The 16685-nt window shown below is 31.3% G+C and overlaps 6 protein-coding genes and 1 non-coding gene across 8 annotated transcripts; 4 read left to right on the top strand and 3 right to left on the bottom strand.

Annotated features, from left to right (window-relative positions):
- The first annotated feature begins 104 nt into the window (after nucleotides 1-104).
- On the top strand, nucleotides 105-178 carry Trnat-agu. Its single transcript has one exon. It is a non-coding gene; the product is annotated as a tRNA-Thr (tRNA).
- Nucleotides 179-457: 279 nt separating this feature from the next.
- On the bottom strand, nucleotides 458-1372 carry LOC108573834 (general transcriptional corepressor CYC8-like). The gene is made up of 4 exons (XM_017936312.1): nucleotides 1367-1372; nucleotides 1043-1307; nucleotides 686-969; nucleotides 458-601 (listed from the first exon to the last, which is right to left on the bottom strand). Exons 1-4 carry the CDS (start codon nucleotides 1370-1372, stop codon nucleotides 458-460), a joined length of 699 nt encoding a protein of 232 aa, XP_017791801.1.
- Nucleotides 1373-2282: 910 nt separating this feature from the next.
- On the bottom strand, nucleotides 2283-4809 carry LOC108573888 (transmembrane protein 161B). The gene is given in 11 exon segments (XM_017936371.1): nucleotides 2283-2554; nucleotides 2637-2800; nucleotides 2870-2966; nucleotides 3035-3209; nucleotides 3277-3417; nucleotides 3480-3596; nucleotides 3673-3888; nucleotides 3963-4042; nucleotides 4128-4365; nucleotides 4367-4470; nucleotides 4555-4809. Coding segments are annotated over 11 exon segments (1455 nt in total). The 5' UTR covers nucleotides 4558-4809; the 3' UTR covers nucleotides 2283-2434.
- A 661-nt stretch (nucleotides 4810-5470) lies between these two features.
- On the top strand, nucleotides 5471-7684 carry LOC108573890 (astakine-like). Of its 2 annotated transcripts, XM_017936374.1 has the most exons (4): nucleotides 5471-5527; nucleotides 5630-5831; nucleotides 6997-7154; nucleotides 7244-7678. In XM_017936374.1, exons 3-4 carry the CDS (start codon nucleotides 7022-7024, stop codon nucleotides 7501-7503), a joined length of 393 nt encoding a protein of 130 aa, XP_017791863.1. In that variant the 5' UTR covers nucleotides 5471-5527; nucleotides 5630-5831; nucleotides 6997-7021; the 3' UTR covers nucleotides 7504-7678. The 2 variants fall into 2 exon arrangements, with proteins under 2 accessions (XP_017791863.1, XP_017791864.1); XM_017936375.1 differs by lacking the exon at nucleotides 5471-5527 and having other exon boundaries at nucleotides 5792-5844; nucleotides 7244-7684.
- A 667-nt stretch (nucleotides 7685-8351) lies between these two features.
- On the top strand, nucleotides 8352-9387 carry LOC108573869 (AN1-type zinc finger protein 1-like). The gene is made up of 3 exons (XM_017936351.1): nucleotides 8352-8415; nucleotides 8499-8932; nucleotides 9007-9387. Exons 2-3 carry the CDS (start codon nucleotides 8507-8509, stop codon nucleotides 9385-9387), a joined length of 807 nt encoding a protein of 268 aa, XP_017791840.1. The 5' UTR covers nucleotides 8352-8415; nucleotides 8499-8506.
- A 1236-nt stretch (nucleotides 9388-10623) lies between these two features.
- On the bottom strand, nucleotides 10624-11806 carry LOC108573833 (tetraspanin-33-like). Its single transcript, XM_017936311.1, has 5 exons — nucleotides 11717-11806; nucleotides 11360-11563; nucleotides 11115-11288; nucleotides 10900-11031; nucleotides 10624-10836 (listed from the first exon to the last, which is right to left on the bottom strand). The coding sequence occupies exons 1-5, from the start codon at nucleotides 11804-11806 to the stop codon at nucleotides 10624-10626; spliced, it is 813 nt and encodes a 270-aa protein (XP_017791800.1).
- A 410-nt stretch (nucleotides 11807-12216) lies between these two features.
- On the top strand, nucleotides 12217-15732 carry LOC108573853 (bromodomain-containing protein 8). The gene is made up of 3 exons (XM_017936330.1): nucleotides 12217-12265; nucleotides 12500-15480; nucleotides 15556-15732. The coding sequence occupies exons 1-3, from the start codon at nucleotides 12247-12249 to the stop codon at nucleotides 15730-15732; spliced, it is 3177 nt and encodes a 1058-aa protein (XP_017791819.1). The 5' UTR covers nucleotides 12217-12246.
- The last annotated feature ends 953 nt before the right edge of the window (nucleotides 15733-16685 follow it).

The following is a 16685-nucleotide window of genomic DNA, read 5'->3' as shown; positions in this document are numbered from 1 at the left end:
TTTCCATATTGCTATAGTATTATGTATATAATTGACTAACATATGTAATAACGTTAATGACTACATACATTTCTTATTAATAATATTGGTCGGTGACGAACGAAGGCGCCGTGGCTTAGCTGGTTAAAGCGCCTGTCTAGTAAACAGGAGATCGGGGGTTCGAATCCCCCCGGGGCCTGAATTAATTAATTTTTATTTTTTGAACTATAATAAATTATCAAATAAGTATTATACATATAGTTACAGCATTCTGTAAAGCATGGAATATATTTTTAAAGTATAACAGTTCAAGTTGTAGAGGGAATATACATTGACACTCAATAGAATATTTAAGATAACTTTATCAAATAATCACAATATACAACAATGTTCATATGTACATTAAATTGATAAAAATAAATAAATACAATATAAAAGATGTAGAAAATATGAGTACTGTAAAATATACTTATATATATTAGAAATCAATTTTATAGCCATTTCCTGAAGCTTTCACTCTTGCTACTGTAGGTGCTGATGAATAAGCAATTCCTAATAAATTCTGAGCTTGTTGCTGCTGTTGTTGTTCTTCTTCTTGTTGTAACTGAATCTGTTCAGGCACCTGTGAATGATTACTATTAAACAGAAACCATATTTCAGTTTTGTACAATAAGCAATAAGGGTTATTTATGCATATGATTCTTACTTGTGCTTGTGCAGTTTGCACATGTTCTTGAGACTGAGCTTGAACTTGAGCTTGAGCTTGTCTTAATGCAAGTAACTGTGCTAATTGTGCTTGATAAGCTGCAGCTGCAGAATAACCTTGTTGTAACTGGGGTTGTTGAATTTGTTGCAATTGTTGGTAATAAGCTAATGTAGCTGGATCTACAGAAGCTTGGTAGGGCAATGGTGCAGGTGCAGGAGACACAAAAGTCGGTGCAACTGGTGCATTGGCATAACCATGTGCGATAGGACCAGCCGGAAATACACCTAAAGTACAATAAATTTATGTCAGTTGCGATTACTTTATGAAAGTATAAAACATGAGAAACATATTACAAACCTAAGCCAGGATTTCTATAAGCAAGTGCATTAGCAAGGTGTGGTAAAACTCTTTGTGCTAAATAAGGATTTCCAATACTGGAACTAAATGATTGATGAGAGCTAGGACCACTGAAAGCAAAGGCTGTTTGTGTTAAACCTGGTCTAACAAAACTGAAAGATGCATGCTGATCTGAAGAGCCAAGTACGTTTGTTGGTCTTACACCTTGAATGGGTGGTTCAGCTGATGCCAAAAGAAGCATAGCACAAAACAGTGTTATATATTTCTGAAAATGATAACTAACATTAAAATATGTAATGAAAATAATAAACTATTGAAACTTACCAACATTTTACACTTTTTTTTGTAACTTTGAAAGTTTCTCACTGGAATAAATGGCAGTATGGTCACTGACGAAAATCAACGCGCTATTCTACTGCTAAGATACTCTGTGGGGAGTTATATATCGCGGAAGCAGCCTGGTTGATACGTGAGTAGCATCGCATCGACACATTTTAAGACATACAATCACACTTTCTCCAAGTACCAAAATGGAACAATTCATGAATAGTAATCGTTCGATATAGTTTTCCCTTTTACAGACCACTAGGATACCGTATGATGTACAATAATTAAAATTAAAAAGAAATTGAAAAGATCAATAAATATAAATTCATTGAAGTTCTTAATATTTTTAAACATTCTTCAACATTATCAAAAAATTATTAATTGTTGTACATAAAATTTTAATGTATACTTTGTACAGAAATATATACAAGATTTTAATTACATACTTTTAAAACGAATACGTACAAGGCAGTGAAATATTTCTACTTGATTCACCTATGATTCGTAACATTATCGATGAAAGCTGCTTTCAGCTAGCCTAACGCGGTACTGATACGCAGACGAGTTATTAATTGTAATCAGTTTGTCGTCCGTGGAATATTAAATAACTTATTTTATTGGCAGTGATTCAATTTATTTATGTTTCGCACACATTCGGAAGCTTTGCTTATTTTTAACTGTAAAACGTTCTTAAATTTTTCATTTGTTCGTAAGTTTATGATATTTTGTAATTTTTAAGGCGTAAACCTTTATTAAGTACAGCTTCCAATAAAAATAATCGCAATGCAGACACAATCGTATTTAAATTTTAATTTTGAAATAGTATTTATACATATTATAATTGTAGCATTTTTATTGCTGCACATTATAAAATTTTTAAAGTTACTGTTAACATTTCTCTTAGACAGCCGCTATTGTGCATACCTTAATGTAGGTAGCATTTTCAAAATAAGTTCCTTTCAAGATACATTCGTTACATGATCCAATGGTTTCAACATCGACAAACCAATTGTGAAAAACGACGTTAATTTGTGCGAAATGACGTCAAATGTTCCCTTCTACATTTTACATACCAGTGAAGTATGATTGATAAAACATACCCATGGAGGTACTTGCAAACAATGCAAAACAACTCCACCATGTAGCTAAGCCTAATAATCCTCTGTATACGTCTGTGGTGAATATCTATCAGAAAAGACAAAAACAAATATTTTTTATTGTTATATATTGCTAGTTTTTGTTAACAATCAAATAATAGATGTATTACCTGTTTTAAGGAACTCAGAGCAAGTTGAAAATCTTGCGCTGTTTGTACAACACTTTTCTCGTTATCGTTGTCATTCATCAAACTCGATGCAGACTTTGGTGGTTCATCTGCTGGACACTCTTCAAGTGATGGCCCTTTTAAAAGACTTTCCCAGGTATAACCACCTAATAGATAATCATAGTTACAAAGTGATATTTACAATCAATGATGTGATGTATTAATATCTGTTTTACCTAGTGTTTTGTACATGAATGTAAAAAATAAACATATAATTATCGGAACAATAAATTGCAAAGCCACGACACATAAATAATAGAACACCGCGGCAATCTGAAACAAATTGTAATGAAAGAAAGATAATCTTTCTTTAATGCAATATTATAAATATTATTTTGTACCTTTTTTTGTAAATCCAAATTTGTAATCCTACCAGCTTCTTTCTTTTGATTCTCTAACCGTTGTACAGCTAAATTAAGGTATGATTGCAAGTACATTGGCATTAATACAAGTTTTAACAAAACTGCAGCAATAATTGCAATTAATCTCATGCTCTCAAAGGCTGAAGTTGTCATCCTGTAAAAATGTATCTTTATAAAGAAATTTATATAATTAAACATGTTATGATAATATTACAACTTACAAAGGTCCATTCATACCACTAAATATTCGAACTGTGAGGTAATCTCTGCTTATGGGTTTAATCCATAAACTTACTAATAAAAGTGGAGAGGCATAACTAAGATTTGCTATTAGTAATAATAACTTTTGATCCTTATAATATCTGCAATACATAATTTCTGTTAAATTGCATCAGTAGCTTAAAGATTTCTTTAAACTTATTACCTCAATGCATCCCAATGCATTTTTGATAATCTCAACCCTGGGAAAGTGAATAGAGAACCAAGTAAACCACACCACAAAGCAAGGAAGAACTTCACAACAATTTTTGATGCAGGTCCTCTACAAAACAAGTTATTTTGTGATAAAAGAGTGAAAGAATTAGTTCCTATTTAAATTTAGAATTTAACAAACTTACGTAGAAGAAAGACCTTGATTATTTAAAAACAAAGATGCACTGTGGTTGAAACTTGCATAAGCTTTGTCCAATCCAATTTCAAGATTGTTCTCATCAACAATAAGAATCATCATAGCTATGAGGAGGTAAGCAAAGCCAGTTACAATGCATGTAGATCTTTCACCTATGCTCTCCTCTCCTTTAAAATATTGCACCCAAAGAGAAAGTAACACTTTGCTGAGTATTGATTAAGGAAAACATGCTCAAAGTGTAAAAATGCATCTTTAAAGATTTAATTATAAAAAGGATACAATGAAAAACCCAGGACTAGTGAGCACCAGAGCATACTTAGGTTAATCTCATCTTTGATTGGATAAAAATAATTATATACCTGTTGTAAGTAAATGCAGATATAAAGTGTTATGTAAATATAAAGGAGAAAGAACTTCTATATGTTGAAAGAAGCAATTACCAACCTCTGTCATGATATAAACTGCAGCAGCATAGATAGAAAAATCCAATAGCCATTGATACTCTGTATAGTATTTTAAATGCACTACATCTAGTGTAGTTATCTTAGCACTCTCAAGCGTAATATCCAAATTTCTAGGAACATGAAAAACATCTGCAACCTTTCCATTTTCTGTATGCTTGCCTTTCTTGGGTTTCTCTTTAGGCACTCCAGCAAGAACTTTAAGCTGCTGATCAGTTGTACCCAGTAGAACATAAGATCCATCTTGCCAAGGAAAAATGCGGAGTTAATTTTTGAATGACACTGACCATAATAAGGGTGATAACTAATTGAGCTCCTAGGAGAGCCTGAAACATTTAATGCATATTTAAAAATGTATAGAATTTGTATATTTTCTAAATGTCATATGCAATTATATAGAAGCAGATTACCATGGTCAAATTGATGAAAAAATTTTAAACATAAAGGTGGAACCATCGATCTCACAAAAGTATTTGTTCCATCACGGGATTACTAATTTCTTGGTAATTTATTAATTGATGCTGAAAAACACAGCAATGAATTATCTGGTATTTAACGCCGTTAATGCGTGTTCGACCATTTTAAATGGCACAGAATGGAATAGCTCGTTTTATAAATAGTTGTAACCCTACAAAACCGAAAACATCGTAACCCTTTGCATGGGATATGAGGGTTATTTCCAGTTTTACCTATTCTATCTATAGAAAGAGAAGCTTGGTCCGGGTGACGGAAGTAGGAACATCTAGCGGAGTAATAACGAAACAGTACCTGTTACCAAATCACACACCATCGAATCAAACTTGTGCAATTTCTAATACCCGCAGGTGGACATGATTCGACTGCAGGAAGAATGCTGGTTTCACGATAACGTAAACTGAAAATAAATAATTACAGGTGAAGAAATCCTTAATAACACGTTGATGTGTAAACGAGCACGTTGAACATCTCACGTTATCACGTTTTTCATTTTAAACGAGGAACACCAAATGGACGCTAATTAAACGACCATTCTTATGCATCCCTTGTTAAAAAAAATTCCATAAATTTTTTATTCTAATAAATCCTCCAGCAAATATAAGTTAAACCAGCGTATCATAATTGTTCAAACATGTTAATTTATATCATCACATTAATAGATAGTTACTGAAAACTATCAATTAACAATCCTACGCGAATGCTTTAAAAATCTGATATGATCTTATCTTACGGGATTTCCATTCAATTGATCACGTAATAGTGTACTTATAAACAGAGATTTTCTCATTTGCATACCTACATAAATCAATTAGATGATTCATTTTGTATTAAAGTTGACACAAGCCAGTAGAAAATCAGCTCTAACAATAAGTGTTCTACATAATCTTAGTTGTATTGACTATCAAGGTATTGACTTATACGTGGCCCTTCTTCATTTTCGAATAAATATTCCAATTACATCACGTAAGATATATTCGACACTTATTTCATTAAGATAGTTTGTTTTAGAATAGCATTTTTCGAAAGTTACAAACAATTCCATAATCTCTGAGGCGCATCGACCGTGAATCTTCCTGTTCGGAGGAAAAACGCGCGCTGACCGTTTATTTAGAGGGACGAAAGAGGAAGAGTCGATATAAAAACAACAGGCACATCGGTTTGCGCGATCAAATCTGAAGTGTTTGCCGAGTGTGCACAACGTGAAAGATTCGTAAGTGTCTTGTGTACGTATATACATTTTCATCATTTTCTAATTTCTATTAAACAAAAAACGAAAGATGGAATTATTGAACAACTAGTGCGCATGATCAATGCAATATTTGATATTAATCGAAAACTGATTGTAAAATTGCATTTGCAGACGTAACATTTAATAATACACATATGTACATGCGATGAAATTTTTTTAAATTTGCCAAATTTTCAAAGAAAGTTTAGATTTAATTAAAAACAGTTTATTTAGCCCTTTCACTACGGCAGATTTTAATGCGTAACGTGGATGACTGACGGTAAATTTTTAACCACGACTGACAAAATTTGTTATTTTGGCTGTATCGTTTTAAAATTCAATGTATTAAATTAAGGTGGAAGTGTAGCAAAAGGCTCCAACGGTGTAGTGCGAGCAAAATTTCAAAACGCCTATAGGCGCCAATAGTAATGAAAGGGTTAGATAAAAAATTGTATTCATAAAAAATTATGTAACTGCGCATTGATTACGAAGGTATTGCGCAGATCACTTACAAAAAAATACATTGTTTTATTCAATCATTAATTATCATAATGAACACTTGACTAAGAAACCAAATACCGTATTCTTCTTGAACGTATTGAATTCCTTATAGAATAATGAAAGTAATTTAAAGGACAGCTAGATGGCATTGTTCTGAATGGCATTTCAAGTCATTCACAATTGCTTGCTTTAAGCCTTGCGCATCTTTCACGCATCACGTTCATTATGCTGCTATATGAAATACCTCGAAATAATACATATGTCATTACACAGGAAAGAACTAAAGATTATCATAATCGAATTGTATAAACAAATGAATCAATAGTATACCTATACTTCTTGTATAACCAGTTCCAAAAATCGATCATTTGTCGTTCCGTCTCACGATTATACGTGTGACTAAGCTTCGGACAAAAGATCGCTCCATATAAGATCAACCTACGTAGAACTTGCTGCTTACACACTTGCTAACACTAGTTCTTTGAAACGGCACTTGTAACTGTATAATTAAATTGGACAAAAAAAAAATCCAACGATTAAGTGAAATTCCATTAATGTTGCAGACTATGTGAATAATTTTTTTTTGTGAAATTTTATAACGTTGACATTGTGAAAAATAAAAAAATTCGATGCATTTCCGTTGCAGGAGTCAGCAAGCGAAAATAACAACGATGACGCCGATTTTTGTGGCTTCTGTTTTTCTATTTGCATTGACCTGCCCATCCTGCGCGCAGGCGAATATACCGGATTATACTCATTGTCAGAGTAACGCGGATTGTGCACCAACACAGTGTTGTACTATAGGTAAATCATTATGTTCAATTCGATAAAAAAAAAAAGGTAACTAATACAAAGTCAACGAATAAGGATGTTAATCACTCGTGCAATACTAGGAGGAGCAAGGTACAGTATACCAGAATGTAAGGCCATGCAAGAAGAAGGGGAGGTATGCAGACCAGGCAATCCTTCGACATTGAATGTGACTCTTGGATATCCCGATGGTTCTGAAATAACGCTAAAAGATGTCCACTTCATCTTCTGTCTTTGCGCCGATGGATTGTCATGCGACGTCAAAGAAGGTATCTGCAAGAAAACTGGCGAAAAGCGTGATACAAATCGTTTAACCAATGAAAATAAAAAACGCGATGATTAATGCTAAACTAAGAGGAAATAATTTCGTGCAAACATATGTCGCAGTAAACGATTGAGTGAAACGAACAGTGATAATAAGTAACCAAACCGTGGAAAATCCCGGCATATGGTTTGTACTAAACTGTATAATTAAATTGAGAACCAAAGGATTATAGTATTTCTAACCATAAGTTAAAGCTTACTACATAGATAAGAATTGCAATTTCCGTAACGTATGTAATCGTAATCATTGACAAAGAAAATGTACGATTTGAAGTAAATTAAATAAAAATAATGAGCAGTTAAATATTTTTTCTGTTGTAATTGGTAAGGTAACATTGTGACTATCAAACGCTATTTGATTCAAAAAGAATCACTTTAAATGTATTAACAATTTATATTTGTAATGTACGATCATGTATAATTAATGGACAAAAACAATGTATTAAGTTAAAAAATATTATTTAAATATATCCCCTTGATGACAAAATCTTCTAAACCGACGGTGGTAATGTTTGGTAGGCAATTTTATTCATACGGTTGACCATCTTTGTTACATTTTATCAATGACGTAAAAGTTTTTCAACATTGTCTATATAATTTATTACAGTTAGAAGTTGAATGTAACGTTTTGGTACTTTGTGTAAATATCTGTTAAGAAACGTATTTTAAAAAAGTAGTGTATTTTACGGTATGGACAGTCAAGTATGTGGAGACGGTAGATTATTAGATTTGATCGATGAGATTTGGCATAAAGAACGTTTGCCTATTGATGATATTTTAGTACCAGTAGCAGAATTACCTGATCCTGAAAATGACAATGGTGATTCTCATATGACACTGAAAGAATTAGAACAAAAGTGGAATAATCTAGCTTTAGGAACCCTCAGTGAAAATCATTTACATTCTCCAACACAGTCTCACAATTAAATAGGTAATAGCTGTTATATTTAAATGCTTTGAACATAACCATTATTTCAATGATTTACATAGATATTCATATTCTTTTTATTGTAGATACAAAAATGGAATTTCCAAATGTTGGAGAAAGATGTTCAATCAAGGATTGTAAACAATTAAATTTTTTACCATTTGAATGCAATCATTGCCATGATATATTTTGCAAGGAACATTTTCATATAGGTTCTCATAAATGTTTGGGTTTCCATGATAAAATTACATACACTAGAGTAAAGGCACCAAACTATACATGTTCAGATGAATCTTGCAAACAAACTTCACCTATTGAAATGCATTGCATCAAATGTAAAAAGCATTTTTGTTTACAACATAGATATCATGGCTGTTTAGAGTATTCTAATGAAGAAAAAACAACAAAATTAAAAAAATGGCAAATACCAAAAAAACAGTTTGCAGAAGCAAAAGCAATAGTGGATCAAGAAATTTCAGATACTTTAAAGAAATCCAAAAATACAGCAATGGCCAATAAAGTATGTTAGTGTTTAAAATAATTTAGAAATGTTGTTGATATGCGTATTATATTTACCAGACATTATTTAATTAGGTAAGATTAATGCGTATAAAAGGTTCTGCTGTTGGTCCTAAAAATGTACCAATGAATGAAAGATGTTATTTTCTTGTCCATCTTCCAACCACAGTATCTAATAAACATATAGGACCATCAAAAGGTATTTATATAAACATGAATTGGACAGTTGGGAAAGCTATAGATTCAATAGCTGATGTACTGAAAATATCCAATAATAATAATGTAGCAAGTGCATGTAAATTACAATTATTTCATCACTCAACTGGTGCATTGATATGCAATGACATGGATACAGTACTGACAAAATTATTTGAAAATTCTGAACTTATTGATGGAGAGAGTGTTATTTTAGAATATTCAAACAACATGACTGTAGATACTTCTTTATATAAATAAACATTGACAACAATGATAACAGCTCTACTTTTTTTCTATTCATTGTTAGAGCATGATTTACAAGTATACATAATTAATAGACTGGTAGTGATAAGAACACAATTTAGAATGATATTTGTTTATTACAAACTAGATGGTTTCATATATCAGTTTTACATTTACTCTTGATAAAAAGACACGCAGATGTACTGTGTATGCAGTTAATGAACAAATCATTGACATCAGATTATTGTCGGGTTCGTTTTAAATATATGATAAAATGAAACTTTGACTTTGGCACTGAACGTTTTTTTGACTTACTTAAATTGTACTAATATAACATAATTAAAGAATCAACAATATTGATTCAAAAATAACTAAATGCTTACTAATAGTTTTATAATATGCTTATATAAATGTTAAAAAAGATAAATATAGAGCAAGGGAGATATTGAATTATATTTTCAACCATGTGCGTCTTTTAATCGTATTGTTATTTTATTACATTTTGGCGTATTGGGATAATTGTTACTTGTTACAAAAAACGTAAAGGATTTACTGAGCAACACACACGGTGAAACGTCTTTACAATTATGTAAATATATCGAAAAAAAATTAATATAGAAAATTGTAAATCTTTCATAGATTGTACCTACGTTATAAACTATATAATGTAAGTCTTTTATAGAATATTTAAAGGCTTGATGTTTTTAATACTTGTAATACTATTACATATAATGTGCGAATAATGCTTTACGATCTGGTGCAAAAATGACCAACATATGAGATTCAATATTATGCAATCGCTTATTTGTTAATAAATCATATATACGAAAAAATCGGTCACTAATGTTAAATAAAAATTTCTCTTTACATATGAGTAGATTTTGCTACAAATTTTATATGTATAATATTCAGTCTCAGGTATACTTTTAAATAGAATGCTATTATTTTAGAAGTAACAAACCTGTAACTTTGCGAATTATGTAAAAATTTGGAAAAGAAAATATATGGCTATATTATTCAACAATTTTCCTCGATAAAGATGTAGAATTAATCGATAAAGAAAACAATCAAAAATATAGGTATAAAAATAGAGCATATGTTAAAAAAAGTAAAAGCTAACCTTTGCTTATATATATGTGAAAATAATTTTTGAAATAAAGAACAAGTCTGATCAATGAAAGAATACAGAGTATGTATACAGAGATCGCGAAAAGAACAAGTAATGTCATACGAACATTCACATTTGTTTCATTATCTTGGTTTCTTGTCCGGTGTTTTAGCAAGATAAATTACAAATAACTGACTAAGAGCTATAGTCAAGGCAATACCCGCTATTGTATATAAATTACGTTCTGCCCAACTTCTCACAATTTCAATACAACCACTAGTCCATACTTTCTTGCCTGCTTCAGATACTGGCAGCATTTGTACTTTATAGCCACACATGATATTCACAAGACCACTCTAAAAATTTAAATAATGCCTTCAATGATATGTTCTTATTTACAACACATAATAACTACTTACTGATATGTCTGTAGCATTAATGCAACAAGAAAATGGTACACCACAGCGTTCTACACTAGGACTGGAGCAATTAAAATATTCATTCTTTCCCCAATCCAAATATCCTTCTTGACTTAAACCACAGCATTTAAACTACTCATTAAAACATTAATTCATTTAATGTGATTAATTTTAATAATATATCTTGATAAGCATTCTTTTATAATATTTCTTACTTCTTGTTGTCCAAAATCAATAAAATTTTGTAAATCAGGATCTTCTCGATATGTTTGTATAATCTTATCTGTGAATGATTCCTCCAACAAAGATTGCAATGTATGTGGAAATACAAAACCAACAATTGCTATACCCATTTCAAGCAGGAAGAATACTAATAGACATAATGAATACTGTAATAAACAAGTATTGTAATGTAAATCAATAAATTACTAAATGTAACAATATAGTTAATAGTACTAACAAATTTTAGAAGACAAGTATTTTCACGCAATGCTCCAACACATCCTGCAAAACTGACAACAAAGACTACACCTCCTGCAATAACCATTACAAGAGAAATATTGAGAACTACATCATATACAGTCTCTACTCTAACTGAACCAGTTGCTTGCCATTTGTCCACAAATGCATATAAACCTACTCCAATTAAGAGTCCTCCAAACAACTGCAGAAAAAATATTATGTATAAAATTTCATTCATTCATAACAAGTATTTATTTACAAATATTAATCTTGCTTAATTCTTCATATATCCACTTATAAATTGTAATAATGACAAGGGAATAAATTAGATAAAAAATACACAATATTCACTTACCCAAAAAACAAAATTGAGCATAAATATCATATACTTCACACAAGAACTAACATAAGTGAAGTTACTTGTTCTCCTCCGGTTATTCATCATTGTAAAGTAGAAGCAGTTTTGAAGATATTAATTGGTATATACAAGAGACTCGCACTTTTAGTTATATGTACAAATTACATCGATTGCATTACTAATTTAATAACTACGTATTCAACGCATATTTATTATTTTTTCACTTAATGGTCGATGAATTATATTTGATCGTTTATAAATTAAAGCAAAAGTATAATGAACCATACTTTGACAGCTTACTTTGCATCCGCCATTACACTTCTATTTCTCGTATTCCTTGGGTTTAAGTTTGAAATCAGCTGTCCACACATTCCACGTTTCAGCGGAATAGACGGAATGCGTGTATGTTTAATGCATTAAACGTGAAAAATTGTAAACGAAGAAATTTGTAGTGCTTTATATACTTTTGAGCTTTAATACTTTTATGTGTACACATTAAGAAACAGATAAAGTTTACTTTCAGAAAAATGACATCCGTACAAGACAGTAAGTTTACTATGTATTTATTACAGTTTGGGATTTGGAGGTTAAGAAAATTATTAAATGTTGCTATATATTTTCTAAGTTTAAATAATAATAAATCACAATACATGTAAACAACAGATTATGTTCAACATATTGACATTTCTCGTATTTACTTTAAAATAGTATTAAAAGTAATAATACCGTAAATGTTGGCCTATTGTATGTTTTTTAACATATAAAATATTTATGTTTTAGGATTAAAACTAAAAAGATCTTATGATAATTGGAGTACACGTGAACAACTATGCTTAGCTTCTAGTGTATTAAAATCAGGAGATCAAAATTGGATGAGTGTATCGCGATCATTAAAAACATTTATTGAGAAAGAAACATTAAGGCCACCTGACTGGTTTTCTCAAAAATCTTGTGCTATGCAATATGCACATTTATTGGAAAATGCAGATACTCCCAAGAGAAAAAAAAGGGAAAGTGGAGAAACAACAGGTGAATCAATAGTTAGGAGGTTAACACAAGAAAGAATAGCTGAATTAGGGCAAATTTTAGCTTTTCAAAGAGATGAATACCAACAACTTAAAACTGAAATGAACATATTAAAATCTGGGACAATAACAGAAGACAAGTTACAGAAGATGTGGCTTGCAATTGAGCAAGAAGAACGAGAACAAGAACAAAAGGCAAGAGCACATTCTGCATGGTTAGCAAAACGTCAACAAAAGCAAGAATTAACTCCACCTCAAACACTATCTGCTATAAGTCAACGTAAATCTACAGAAAATACAGTAGAAATTCAAGAAACAGCAGAAACTGTAGATGAAGATGAAAAGAAAAATAGAGGAGGACGGTCACCATTATTAACAAGTTTATTAAAATCACCAAGTCCAACAACACAAATCCAGACTTCAACTACTACAGCACAAGTAAGCTCTCCTACAATTACAAGTCTGCTTGGTTCTAGCCCTAAAGTGCCAAATTCTCAACTGACACAAAATGTGTCACCACAATTGCATCAACTAGTTACTTCTGCAATTTCAAATGTACCATCAGAAAGACCATCAGTTGGTGCACCAACCTTATCCATGTTATTAGAAATGCCAGCTAATGCACAAAGAGGTCCCTTACCTAATTTACAATCAACTCCAATTGTGTCTCAACAAAATGTGCCTACTGAAGTTCATAACATTCAACCACAACCCATTCATCAAGTAACAGTTCAAAATGAAACACCTGTAGCTGCTCAACCACTTACAATTAATGCACCAAATATTCAAGCTACGGAAAGTATGGTACAGATTATAGATCATATAGATGATGTAATACGTAAAGATATAATGGCAGATGTAATAGACAAAGATGAAATTAATGAAATTATTGGAGATATAGAAGAGTTAATAAAAGAAGAAATAACTGGGAGTCCACAAACTTTAGATACAGCTACACCAACAATTAATACTATTACTGTACCCCAAATTCAAGAAGTACCAGTGGTGACAGAACGACCAGAACCAAGAGATGTAGATGAAGTTGTGTCACTTTGTAATTCACCAGAAAGTGAAATGGCTATTGAAGAAATTGATTCCAGTACATCAAATATTGCAGAAATTATAGGAACAGTTGCTATTGAACCACAAGAACCTAAAGTTATTGTTACTGAGATATCTGAAACTATAACAAATACATCTGAAGAAGTAAAATCTGAGGAAAGTACTTGTGATGAAAGAGTAGCATTGAATGAAGAACTTGTTCCTGAATTAGAGACTCAGGATGGTGAAAATAGCAAAGATACTCAATTAGAAGAAAAGCAAATGGTTGAAGAATTTGACACTATGGATTCTACTTCAAATGTGGAAGCTGACGAAAATGACACAAAAATGCCTATAAAAGAATTAATAGATGAAGTAGTAGAAGATGAAATGGAAGAAGAAGAAGAAACTGAAGTAGTTGTACCACCAGAAGCTAAAGAATCACCTTGTAATAAACTGCAAAGAGTATCTACTGAAGAGATAGAAAATAAAAGCAATATGGAATTAGACCAATTAGAAATGCACCTTGCTAAAATAACAGGTGAACAGCAGGATGTTCCATCAGCAGAAGTTGTTAGTGTTTCGTCTGAAGTAACAAATGATCTTCCTAGCACTGAAGATACAGAAAAATCCCAAGACATTAGTTTAATTTTAGAAGATGATGAAAGTAGTTCAGATGATAAAAAGAAAATAACAGAGGAACAGATCATAGAGAATACTATTGAAAGTACAGAATCTATGGAATCATTCAAAGAAGAGCCTATAATTGTAGTAAAAGAAAAAACTATTATAGAAGTAAGTGAGGAGTCTCCAGAAAAATCTCAAGAGGAACAGACAGAAGAAGCTTTAGAAATTTATACAGATGAGTTTAAGAAGGAAGATACAAAAGATTCTTCAGAAGATACAACAAGCTCTATTCTACAAGACATAGAAATTAAGGAAGAAGAAATAGAGGAAACAGCAATTGTAGAAGATCCTAATCAATTGGTGTCTGCAGAAGAAATAGAAAGTTTAAAAACAGAACTTGCAGAGCCTATTAAATCTGAACCTGATCTTTCCATTGTTAAAAAGGAGGAAACTGCATATGTGGAATCAAAAGTAGGAGAAGAATCCAAAATTCCATTGGAAAACACTCTCATACCAGAAATAAAAAAAGAAGAAATTCAAGTAAAAGAAGAAAAAGAAGAGAGAAAAAATGTTGATAGTGAACCACGTGTAAAAAAGGAACCAGAATCTATCACAAGTGCTGGAGAAGATACTGTTGAACTAGATGAGGAAGAATCATCACTAAGCAAGTTAAGTGGAGGACGTGCTATGAAGACTTATTCAAAGAAGCAAAATGTTTCTATTGACAGTGAACCTGAAAATGAAGGTACTGGAGAAGGTGCTGATTATAGAGCATGGAAAAAGGCAGTCATGTTAGTTTACAATCGACTTGCTACACACAAATATGCATCTGTGTTTTTAAGACCTATTACAGAAGATCAAGCACCTGGATATCATTCAGTTATATTTAGACCTATGGACTTATCCACCATTAAAAAAAATATAGATAATGGCACAATCAGATCTACAATGCATTTTCAACGTGATGTTATGTTAATGTTCCAAAATGCCATTATGTATAATAAACATGATACATTTATTTATAAAATGGCAGTTTCAATGCAAGAAGAATGCCTACAGCACATGCAGGTAAAAATCTAAAACATATTTTATATATAATTATTATTACTTACAGGAAATTTTACAATATTGAATTGTGTTTAGATATTAGTGCAAGTCACAGGGGAGGGCACACTCAGGAGGGAAACAAGAACTGCAGCAAGCAGTAGTAGTGAGGCTAGTGAAAGTAGTATAAAAAGAAAACGAAGCCACATTACACCTAGTCCACATGATACTGACAGTCCACGTTCAAAAAAACGTAGAAAATCAGAAAATGATTAGGATACTTTCCTGTTTATGTGTATACATATGTATAATGTGATATACGTTAAAGTTCGCGAGAGCTTTATTGAAAAAAGGAACGGAAGGATAAATATGTCCTGTTGGCATTGCAGGGCAATGTTGGACATGAAAAATGTTTAAGGTGTATGTGAAGAAATGTGGTGATTTCATATTCTATTTTATTATTTTCCCATGACAGTAAATGATATAATAACAGGTATTATATTAATAATTACAAAATTGGTTCCATTTCTCTTTCCTTTTTTGACATGTTATGATAACATAATAAATGTTTTATGAGCAATAAAATTAGTCATTTATAAAACATTGTTTTGGAAAAAAGTTGTCATTTTTGTTCTAATAAAAATGTAATAAAAACGATTTACAAATTGTAATTTCTTTCTCTTAAAAATATGTTAAATAACAAAAGAAATATATTCATAAATTTTTCAAATTGTAGCTTATACAATAATGTAATTTGTTCTACAATAAAAAAAATGCCTACCATTTGTTCTAAATGACTCTTACAAACATTTAAATTTTATACACATAAAATGAATGAAAATTTACCAGTATATACAAATCTATGAAAATAATAAGATTTTGCAATTGTACGGCCATAAAAATTTAAATAAAATTCATAATGGGTTATCATGCCAGTGGCGATACACGAAAAATGATACAAAGTTCTGATGATGACGAAGGTTATGAAAATCAATCATCTAATACTAGAATATCCGTTAAATTAAATCAACCCGATGTCAGGAATAAACATTTTACATTCGGAATTTCTCAAAAAGTTGTAAGTTATTGTTATTAGAAATATATGCAATATGTTTTTTTCTTTCTTTTTTTATTTTAAGTCTCCGGCACCGATACTATCAATGTCAGATGATACTGATCGGCCGTTTTGGGCTGAAGATGAATTAAGTAGTTCAGAATCAAGACAACAA

This window comes from Habropoda laboriosa, unplaced genomic scaffold, assembly GCF_001263275.1.
Source record: "Habropoda laboriosa isolate 0110345459 unplaced genomic scaffold, ASM126327v1 scaffold111, whole genome shotgun sequence".
NCBI lineage: Eukaryota > Metazoa > Arthropoda > Insecta > Hymenoptera > Apidae > Habropoda > Habropoda laboriosa.
Note: the sequence above shows the minus strand (reverse complement) of the source record. Positions and strands in the feature narration are given on the sequence as shown.

Coding starts and splice junctions, on each gene's coding strand:
- LOC108573869 (XM_017936351.1), top strand. CDS start 8,507: ATGGAATTTCCAAATGTTGGAGAAAGATGTTCAATCAAGGATTGTAAA. Junction 8,933..9,006: donor ATACAGCAATGGCCAATAAA/GTATGTTAGTGT, acceptor TTATTTAATTAG/GTAAGATTAATGCGTATAAA.
- LOC108573853 (XM_017936330.1), top strand. Junction 15,481..15,555: donor AATGCCTACAGCACATGCAG/GTAAAAATCTAA, acceptor AATTGTGTTTAG/ATATTAGTGCAAGTCACAGG.
- LOC108573834 (XM_017936312.1), bottom strand. Junction 970..1,042: donor TTATAGAAATCCTGGCTTAG/GTTTGTAATATG, acceptor ATTGTACTTTAG/GTGTATTTCCGGCTGGTCCT. Junction 602..685: donor TGCAAACTGCACAAGCACAA/GTAAGAATCATA, acceptor AATCATTCACAG/GTGCCTGAACAGATTCAGTT.
- LOC108573890 (XM_017936375.1), top strand. CDS start 7,022: ATGACGCCGATTTTTGTGGCTTCTGTTTTTCTATTTGCATTGACCTGC. Junction 7,155..7,243: donor AACACAGTGTTGTACTATAG/GTAAATCATTAT, acceptor GTGCAATACTAG/GAGGAGCAAGGTACAGTATA.
- LOC108573833 (XM_017936311.1), bottom strand. CDS start 11,806: ATGATGAATAACCGGAGGAGAACAAGTAACTTCACTTATGTTAGTTCT. Junction 11,289..11,359: donor ATACTTGTCTTCTAAAATTT/GTTAGTACTATT, acceptor TGTTTATTACAG/TATTCATTATGTCTATTAGT. Junction 11,032..11,114: donor TTGATTTTGGACAACAAGAA/GTAAGAAATATT, acceptor TTTAATGAGTAG/TTTAAATGCTGTGGTTTAAG.